At 44.8% G+C, this 10,181-nt stretch overlaps 2 protein-coding genes across 2 annotated transcripts in view; both read right to left on the reverse strand.

The window, feature by feature from the left end:
- Positions 1 to 214: 214 nt before the first annotated feature.
- On the reverse strand, positions 215 to 5,439 carry CSUI_001256 (uracil phosphoribosyltransferase; the record flags this gene model as incomplete). Its single annotated transcript, XM_068061462.1, has 6 exons — positions 4,503 to 5,439; positions 3,539 to 3,603; positions 2,575 to 2,601; positions 1,834 to 1,884; positions 591 to 787; positions 215 to 295 (listed from the first exon to the last, which is right to left on the reverse strand). Exons 1-6 carry the CDS (start codon positions 4,616 to 4,618, stop codon positions 215 to 217), a joined length of 537 nt encoding a protein of 178 aa, XP_067926558.1. The 5' UTR covers positions 4,619 to 5,439.
- A 1,221-nt stretch (positions 5,440 to 6,660) lies between these two features.
- Positions 6,661 to 10,181, reverse strand: part of CSUI_001257 (uncharacterized protein) — an 8,123-nt gene continuing 4,602 nt past the window's right edge. The window contains exons 6-8 of the mRNA XM_068061463.1: positions 9,593 to 9,645; positions 8,808 to 8,863; positions 6,661 to 8,030 (exon numbers count right to left, since the gene is read on the reverse strand). Of these exons, the coding sequence (XP_067926559.1) occupies positions 7,982 to 8,030; positions 8,808 to 8,863; positions 9,593 to 9,645 (158 nt within the window). The 3' untranslated portion in view covers positions 6,661 to 7,981. The remainder of the gene's footprint in view (positions 8,031 to 8,807; positions 8,864 to 9,592; positions 9,646 to 10,181) is intronic.

Consider the following 10,181-nt stretch of genomic DNA (forward strand, 5'->3'; position numbering starts at 1 on the left):
TCGATCGACCTCTCTCTCTTGGGAGAGAGATGTTGATCAGAATGAAAGGAACAACCACCGCCTCTTTCTTATCTAAGGGCGCCAGTCTGAGTCATACGGATCTCCTATCCTATGTACACTACATACAAATACCCACCTCTCTGTCTACATCTATGTAGATAGGCATCAGGTGTATTGGTCACCTTATATTATACAAATGCATGTATACATATAATTACCCATGTATAAGCAGAACCCCGAGAAGTAACAGTTTTCGGCCTTCCTTCACGACTCCTCCCCCAAGACTTCCAAGTGTCTGTTGAGGAAAACAAGACCTTCCACACAATATATATACATACATCTATATATATATATATACATCTATCTCTATACATATATATATATGAATAGCACCTATTCCACTAGAGAAGCACACTAGAAAGAGAGAGTAATTATAGACGCACAGATCCAGGGTGTAGTTTCTCCAGTAGAACATATACAACAAAGCTAGTATGTATATATATATATATGGATATGTACATACACGTATGTAGAAGGTTCTCCAGAGAGAGAATGAAAGAGGAGAGTCGATCATCTTGTGAGACGTTTACCTCAGGCATGCCAGTGTCTTCATTCCTCTGAATCAAAATTTTGCCGATACGACAGCCACGACAGACAGCCCGTAAGCCATTCTCCATCGATTCTCCCGCCCTGACAATCGATACCCCACAGATCTTTGACGAGAAGGAGACACCGTGATATGTCGCTCCGAGGGGTGTAACTACATCCTTCCGTTCAAAAGGAAGTTCTGCAAAGAGACAAGAGAATCACAGAGAAGATAGTAAGGAGACAATCGAAACCTTCGTCTCCCTTCAAATCTATCGAAGTCTAGTTGTTTATGAGGAAGTCATCTACTAGCTAGATGAGATAGGTGGTATCTATTGGATGGAAATGCCAATAGGGAGATAAAAGATACAGAAACAATGCAGGGGTGCGTCCTTGACATCCTTCAGGTCGTCTATTCACCTCAAAGAAGAAGAGATAGATACACCTAGCTCCGCCTCTACGTAAGAAGAAGAGCTTAAAAGAATCTCTTCACATACAATTCATTTAGAAACAAAGAAAGATAGACAGATACCTGTTTAAACGTTACAATGCATGCACTCTAAAGGGGCGAAATGTTTATAGCTATGTCATATACGCCGATACACGCACAGGCAGGCGCCGATGAGGAGGGGGTGTATTGCTGTCCATTAGTGAAGTAAATCTCTCAGGAAAGCACATGCAGTACAAAGAAAAGATCATTCTACCGAGGGGACGCAATCCTGTACATACACCCGAAACCGATGTAGCAAAACTTCAATCAAAAGGGTTGAGGCAACTCCTATCTTCCCGTCATTCCTTCCTTACCTTTCCTCAAGCACGAGGAAAAAGAAAAAGAGGCGAGTGCACACTGTGTTGCTTCTCTACTGATCGGAGCTACTAGGTAACTCTTGGGGTGTCTGAAATTGATAGGATACACGAAAGAGATACACTTTCCAGCCACGAGGATCCATAATGGTGGTCGCCTTACAGAAATAGAGAGATAGATAGATTGAAGATAGCTATTGTAGAGAACGTGTCTTACTAGGCAAACATCTCGTCTGTTCCCAAGCAAAAAGAGAGGGCATGCAGAAGACAAGCGGCACACACGTGAAGAGGAAGAAGTCGGCAAAGAAAGACATGGAGAAACAGAAAGTCCTTTGTCTCCCCCTTTCAACAAGGGGAGCAAGCAATGGCCTCAGAAAAGGAGAAATATGCCAGACAGGGAGGGGGCTTGAGGAATTGCGGGGTTGTGAGGAAGCAGCAACTCACCATTGAGGGCTTCCTCGATTATAAGCCGAATCAAGCGGTCAGCGTAGAAAACTGAAGAACAACATAGAAAAGGCAACTCCACCAGTTACACCTGGGACAGAGAGCATAGAGGGTCGTTTTACACCTTGAAGAGAGAAAATGTTTTGTTTGCATGCATGTCTCCTATCCGGATGGACAGATGGTAAAGAAGGAAGGGAGAAGAAGACAGACCAATCTCCGATTCTCGGCTAAGTCCATTCTTCTACCGTAGATAAGAAAGCAAGCATACACACTCTCTCCACTTTTCTTTACTGTGGGAGAAGATAGACGAAGAAGTCAAAGGACCCTCCGATGAGACACACGAACCAACAAGACATACACACTGGACTTACGTATACAAAATAATCTCTATTCGTATACGAAGATGAATATATATACGCTATAGATAGACAGAGTAACGATAGATAGATAGATTAAAGATAGATAGATAGATTAAAGATAGATAGATAGATAGATTAAAGATAGATAGATAGATAGATTAAAGATAGATAGATAGATTAAAGATAGATAGATAGATAGATTAAAGATAGATAGATACAAGTAAGAAAAAAGCCTTACGTGACAAGGGTGATCGATAGAAAGACACTGGGGACAAAGCTTCCACAGTCCCTGACTGTATGTCTTTTAGGCTAGATCGTACCTATCTCCATAGAAACAGAGAAGACGTCGTACATAACACTTCAGTCTCTTCATTTGACTCACCGAACTCTTCTTTGGAGGTCTCGGCATCTGAAGAAGAAAAGAGAGGAGAAAGTCAGGAGATCAGAAGTGACAGATGAGCAAAGAGAAAATAAAGAAGAAAGAAGGCTGTCAGAAGCTTCTCTCTCTCTTCAAGCTGCTCTATATAGGGAACTCTTTGTATTAGGCGGCATGTGAAGAAATAGACAGAGCCAGCCCAGGCAGATTCTACAGAAGCATGACAAGAGAAAACAAGAGGATCTCCTCAGAGATAAGTGACTACGAGAGCGTCTACAACGCATGTATATCTATAGAGTCATAGCAGTATCTAGAGATCTATAGGGATACCTCTTCTGTATGTGACAGAAACATATGTATGTATAGGTAGAGGCAAATGCGTGATAGATATATACGTATAGAGATGTATATGAGTACACTGATAGATGGAAAGACGCGCTGGTCGGTAAAAGACCATAGGAGACATACGTAGATTTATTCTCTCTCTCTTTCTCTAAATCGTAGGCTAAGACTTTCCGCCCCAAAATCTATTATCGCAAGAGAGAATCCTTCGGATGCCTCCTGGAGAGAAAAGTTCTCCCAGCGGTATAGATGAGTTGGTAATTCCCACACATAGACAAAGACGTTCCTATTCCGATCATCCAGAGCCTGTGTATGTACATATATACTCATCTACACAGCATCTGCACGTCCCCTATATAACGACTTCAACACATCTGCGTATAGAGAGATAGATTAAAGGAAGATAGATAGATAGACAGATAGAAAGATGGATTAAAGATAGATAGATAGATAGCCTAAGTGGTAAGGTAGGTGTCTAGTGTCGAGTGTGCGAGTCAGACTGACAACGGTTAGGACGTCTTGTAAGCGATCCAGAGAGATGGAAGAAAAGAGAGGTTTCTTGCTGTGTATCTTTCTTTTTGAAAGTGTGTGCAAAGAGGAGGAGAAGAAAGGAGGTCTCCCCACATACCTCGAATAATGGTCATCATAGCACGGAGCTGTGCTGTCTGCTTCAAGAGAACGACATTGGGATACCTACGCAAAAAAACCACACATTCAACGTACATCCGCAACTACCGCACGCCTATATATACATACAGATGGACAGATATATTAGAGATAGATAGATAGATAGACAGATAGATAGATATAGATAGATAGATCTCTAACAGATGGCTGTCTCCTTTGTCCTTCTCCCGCTCTCTCCTTCTTGTTGTTTTTCCTTAGATCAATCGCTTAGCTTAAGAATACAGTATAGAGATGCCTTACAAAGACATATTTGTATCGCTCGGAGGGGTCCCTATCCTGTCGCCTATATAAGGGTGAGACTATCAGATATGCTCTCCGTAGAAAGACACATGGATTCGAGGACGACAAGCATCTTCACGAGATCTTCTTGACAGTGGAGACAATAGGTCTCCGTGAATCTTGCTAAGAGAGAAACCTCTTCAGAGAGCTTGTCTCGTTAGAGAATGCCAAGGAAAGGACGTCCGCAACAAAAGAAAAGAAGATAGAGAGAAGAGCAGTTAGTAGAGAAAAGATCTGGTGAGCCTCCTATGACAAGATGTTTCCCAGGCACGTCTTAGAGACATTTACACATGCTGAATTCGATTGACTTGGCTGGCTCGAACGAGCGAGGAGAACAAAAGGAGAGTGTGTAAGTGGTTAAAAGAATAAAGGGAGAAAGATGTGCTCTACTGCAAGATAAGAATGAAGGCCTTGCGACAAAGAAGGGAGAAGAAGGGAAGGTAAAAGAAGGGAGAGCCACGGGTGATGGATGTGATACCTATCTTTCACAGGAGTTCGAAAGCCTTCAAAGGGGGGTGGGGAATGGTAGCAACAGAGATATAAAGATGGATCGAGAAAGAGGGTTTTTCTTCAATGCAACAGAGTTACCTATCCTTTACTAAGCTGCTTTTGCATACAGATCATACCTGTTAACTATATCACCTAAGATTTCTTCTTCCTTCTCGTTCTTCTGATAGCGTGAGTCCGCCATCAAGTCTGACGTTGCTGGGGAAGGAGAACGGGCGGGAGCAGAGGCTGCCATTGTAGTGAGAGAAGATCAGCAGGCTATCGTAAACCCTTTGCCTCGTGTTTTCCTTCGTCTGTCTCAGACTCTTTCGAGTAGAACAAGAAGCACAGAGAAGAGCAGCGAGTGACGGACCGGTCGGTGGATGGATGGAAGGACTGAACGAAGGATTGTTGAGAGATCCGAGAGGGATTGCGGGTGTACCGGAGTGAGGAGAAAGGCGACTGCAAGGAAGGAAGAAACAGAAAGGCTGGATGTTTCTTCAAGAAAAGAAAGACAAACGTGTCAAAAACCTGTCATATAGATTACGAAGACTCAGTCCCGAAGACAGAAGAGGAGACGGAGACAGCCTATTTCTGGGCCGTACGCGGATGAAAGGAAGAGAAGCAAATAGCATGGCAAAAAATGTCAGATATGAAGTTAAAGAGGAGAACTCTTAGAAACGAAGGAAGAGGGGTTTCAGAGAAACACAAAAGGAAAAGGTGACGCCTGGGAGAAGACGGGAAACAAGTCGTTCGGGTAAGATGCTAGGGTTGTCTGGGAAGGGAGACGAGTATGAAGGGCGACGCCGGGAAGAGAAAAGTTTCTTGATCAGAAATGTAGTGGTGCTGGGACATGTAGGTAACCAGTCAAGTATAGAACTGATTTGGGCAGAGAAGTAAATTCTTCGCATGGAGCTGTCGACGGACACATCTGACAGATAGGTTGACGAAGAACAGCAGCTGTGGGCCAGCAGAAGTATTCATTCGGCTACTGATGTGTATGAAAGGGAGCTTTTGCCGTTGCCATCCAGTAGATCTTCTGGGGTGGACGTAGACCCCACAGACTGCATCCGGGTGTGCTATCTCTCTAAAGGAGTTGAACTTTCCCTGCCGGCATTTCTGCTTTACTCTAATCAGTAGAAGGACAACCCCTGTGGGGAGAGAATCTCAGTGCGAGCTTCCGAAGCGGAAGAACCCGAGAGTAAGCATCACAACACCGTAGACAACGGGAGAAATCTCTCCATAAGGAGTGATGTGAGGCTCGCCAATACCAGTAGAAGGCATCAAGCAAAGCACATACAGAAACTACAGAAAGTCGAAACTTCTGGGATAGTTGGTCTGGTCCGGGCACAGTTAGCGTACTGGTAGTAATCCGTGAACTCTATCTACCGAGTCCGTAAAACGAAGAAGTCTTGAATTAGAGCGTAACCCGCACGAACACCAAACGAACCATTATGGCGCATGTATCCTCCTCCCGCGTTGTATCGCACTCTTGTAATGGGGGAGGAAAACCCTCTCCCATAGCGTTGCATAGTCAATAGGCTCAAAATGATGCTTATAAGCATACCCTATCAGACTGCGAGGGAGTTTTCTAGCAGTCGACTTCATTAGGATGGAGAGAGGAGCTCTTCCTATAGGCACGTCAGCGTAGTGCGGCTCCTGTACATGAAAGATGTGACAGGTTTGAAGAGACGGGCAGAAAAGAGCCATTCATTCTCGAAGCGAAGGAGGAGAAGCGAGGCAAGATATGCTGTGGAGGATCTGTTGTGGAAGCGAGCAACTCGTTAGACCTGAGGATTTGACTCCGTTCCACACTCCACGGGACCGAGTCTACAACTCAAGGTGCTATATACCGCTAGGCGCAGATACACGTCTTCCCTCTATTTTGGCAGAATCGCTGATCCTGAAGAAGTTTAAGTTTCTCTTTGTCCATAAATGGTGTCGTGAAAACGAGAGACAGGCTCCTCGGTAACGGTGCCCCCGTGGAGCCAGCCATGAAGGGAAATGAAATCTCCGTGAACGAATTGTCAATCCTGTTTTGTTTCTATTCCCTGTTGTCGACTTCTTTGGTCTGGTATGATCAGAGAGTGTCCAGAGGTCTTGGTCTACTCAGGCGTACCCTTCACCCCGCCTAACAGCCGTGCACGAAGAGTGAGTTTGTTCCATGGAAGTCCATTTGACAGCTTTCCAGTAGGAAGTACTGGAACACTCGTAGCCGTGAACCTTCCCACGTGGCTGTGCCAGGCCTCAAACCCAAAATAGCGAGTAACCACCGACCAGGGTTTCCCTCTACGAGACACTACTACATGCAGAACACTAGCATAATGCGTGTTCACAGTTCAAGTGTTCTTTACACATAAGAAAGAAGCCACAGTGACTTCCTCTGATTCGATTACCTAGCTGCACATACACTCCAGTAGAAAAAAAGTGTACCATATTGCCAGATATCACATAACCGCCTGTCTCTTCCCCCCTCGGTAAACGTTCAGAGAGGCTCAGCTTCTTTTGGGGGGCGCGCCCTCCAAAGAGCTCCTACTGCTCAGGTTGACGTGCTAGTCAACTTCCCTACTCTTTCGGATGGTACACCCAGAAGTTGTTCGGCATCTCTTCAATATACTTGTGAGGACTTTCTCGACAACCCCTCCTATTCTATCAAGGTGTAAAGAACGGCCTCTCACTCTTCTCTCACCTCACCCGTTTCTCACCAGGGAGCAAACCAATCATGGTAAGGAGATGAAACAAACGTCCGTTCTTCCACATTCTCAAACCCAACTCAGTCAAAAAACGTAGAAAGAGAAAGAAAGAAACCAGTCCTCAAATCCAGACTGTTCACAGCACAGGCTGAAGTCCATCGTCACATCTCTTCCCCCATACAACTCCCCGTACTTCCCTCTTGCCGTCCTTGCGTCTGCCTGACCGGGACAGCTACGGCTGGGCATCCGTGGTATTCTGTCTTACAGCAGAGAGCTTTGCAGGTGTTGGTGTTCCTTCCTCAGTTTCTATTTGTGAGGAGAAGAGCTTTGAAATTTCAAAACAGAAGCAACGAGACCCAGGAAATAAAACGCCCACTGACTGTGGTCCTACAAGGAAAAGTGTTTTCTCTAAGGTGTCAGTGAACCGGGGGGCGGCGGTGAGAAGTTTAAAAGCGCTTTTTGAAGTCAGTAGAATGACTGAAAGAGAGAGGGGGGGAGAAGGGATACGCTCCAAGGCAGGGCTATCAAATGAAAGAAAGGAAGAAAGAAAGGAACCTTGTGTTCTCGTAGTCGTCTTCAGATGGTTAAAAAGAGACACCCCTTACAGAAATGTGTACGTCTTCTTCTCTCTTTCGTGAAAAGCTCTCCTTCGCTCTCCTCCACAGACACCGTGCAACCAGAGAAGTGTGTCTGGAGAGGACCTTCTGATTGAAAATTTGAATCCGACAGCGACAAGGGCTGTCAGCTGGATTCACTTGAAGATCTCTTTACACTATCACTACTACTGCCATTCCCAAAGAAACAGACCGATATCTTTCTGTCGCCTTCTTTAGATTTGGACGACCTTTCCATGGACTCAAGGTAGAAAAGAATAGCCATAAGGGTGGCTTTTCTCCGTGCTTGTGGAACAACATATTAGGAGATTTCTAGAGCTGTGCCAGCGTCGTACTCTGTGGAGGTGCGTACTTTCGATAGCTGCGGTGTGCATAAAGAGAAACAAACCAACACACAGCCCTTGCGTGAGAGACCCCTGGACCTCTACATGAACAGGATTTCCCTCATGAGAAAGAAAGGAAGACTCGCTCGATTGCAAGAGGCAAGAGGTAGGGGAGAAACAACTTCAAGTTTAACCTGTCTCATCACTATCAATACCACGGTGGTTTCCTATAGCCTACAATGTAGGAGACTTAAGGAATGGCGTAAGAGCAGCAGAAATCATTCACAAATTGTGTGGTTTCCTTGAAGAGATCTCCGACCATTTTGGAGAAGATCTCTATGTTCACTCTCTTCAGCATATCTCTACGTATAGAATAAGGAACTCTGCAGAAGGATATGAGGCCTCCTATTTCCCTCACTAGGCAAAGGAAGATACTCCGACCAAGAGCGAGAGTGATCTCCCCCTGCTACTATTCACGTCTTGCATCTAACTCCTAAGACGTGCACTCCTAATGAGATTTCCTTTCCGGCCTCTGTAGCCTTGATTAAAGAGGCTTCTTACCCTTGAGATTAGATCCATTACCACACTTTTTCCTCTTATTGCTCCTTAGTTACTATCGATGCCATCTTGAAGTTAACCCGACTAAAGAAAGGCAATCGATCGATCTTTGGCTCGAAGTGTGTTTGCCCATGTAAAGGAGCCTCTAAAGGTGTACAGGGAGAGAGAGCCTAGGGTCTATCAGCTCTATAGGAAATGTAGTTAGATATGTGGTTTAGCTGCATGTGTATCATCCGGTCTTGTCAATCGTCTCTTACATGTTACGCAGCTTTCGTGAGAAAGATGATCTATCATCCCGCATGGCTGTCCGAACCTAAAAAGGAGTAAGCAAATAACATCCACCAAGCAGGTCAGCTGAGAAGCACATTCTCTTGCATGTAGATATCGTGCATGCATGCACCCCACTCGTATAGTAACCTATATACCTATGAAGACCTACACACAAATACAGATTTCTCTCCCTAGATAGACATGACAAGCAGAGAGGTAAAGAGGGAATGGGACCCCTGTACACAGACAGCTTGTTCCCAGATGAATTTAGAGAAGCTTGTAGTTGTCACTCGCACAATCCACACACTTAAGAAGAGTTGACTCTTCCTAACATATGGATACACATTTACATGTATACAAGAAGACTCTGCCGTATCTCCCTTGTCATCGCATGCAAATCAAGAATACCAGAACCTCTGCTGAAACATCCTGGACGCCCCAACAACCCTAAACTCTTTCCTCTCTCTCGGGCATTGTGGAATCGTTACTGTCTACTGTTGGTACTTATAGAGTCCTAACATACGGTCTAAGGCATCTACATACACATATATCTATATATACATATGTGGATGTGCGTAGTATGAATTCCACATATATACAGCTGGAAGAAGAGAGAGAGCTTCTTTCTGCCTTGGACTAAGCATGGAGGTGGTGATCGAGACGCCTTTGCTCCTCCCCCCCACCTGTCATTCATCCTTTGCTGCTTGTCTGTCTCTCCGTAAGATTCTGAGCTTTTCTTCTCAAGACAAGACATGGGAGTGCATGCACTTACAAACTGAAAGTTTGTGTAGACACGCCCCATCGCAAAGGCTGTCCCCCAGACAGCTGAAAGAGAAAGAGAAGGAGGAGACAGAACAAGGAAGGGGAGAAGACCAATGAGCTAAGAAGAAGAGAAGCCGAAAGAGCTTCAAGATAGTCCTGGAGATGAAGAAGAACGAGTAGGGGGGGGGGGGTGACACTCACGCAGAAGATTTCTCATCCACCGTCTTCTATGTCATGTGAGAAAGAACAGAATGAAGGGCATGACCAAAGTACTTGGAGTTCCTCGGAGGTATTCTCAGAAGGCAGCACGCTACAGAGCGCTCTGCAGTTTCGAGAGAATTCTTATTCTTTGAGAGATGAAGGGTGTGGAGTCTTCTTGTCAATAAGGAGAATGTGTGTAGAATGCTGTAGTGATTCGATGCAAGAAAGGCACTCTGGAAATTTGACAGGAATCACCACATGTAGACGAGCTCCGCTTTTTCGCCACTCCACCTCTCGACTCCCTTCTCTATTCTTGTCTATGTAACTATGTATGTATCTATGTATGTATGTATGTATCTATGTATGAATGTATGCATCTATGTATGTATCTATGTATG

Source organism: Cystoisospora suis (genome assembly GCF_002600585.1).
Source record: "Cystoisospora suis strain Wien I chromosome Unknown contig_497, whole genome shotgun sequence".
NCBI lineage: Eukaryota > Apicomplexa > Conoidasida > Eucoccidiorida > Sarcocystidae > Cystoisospora > Cystoisospora suis.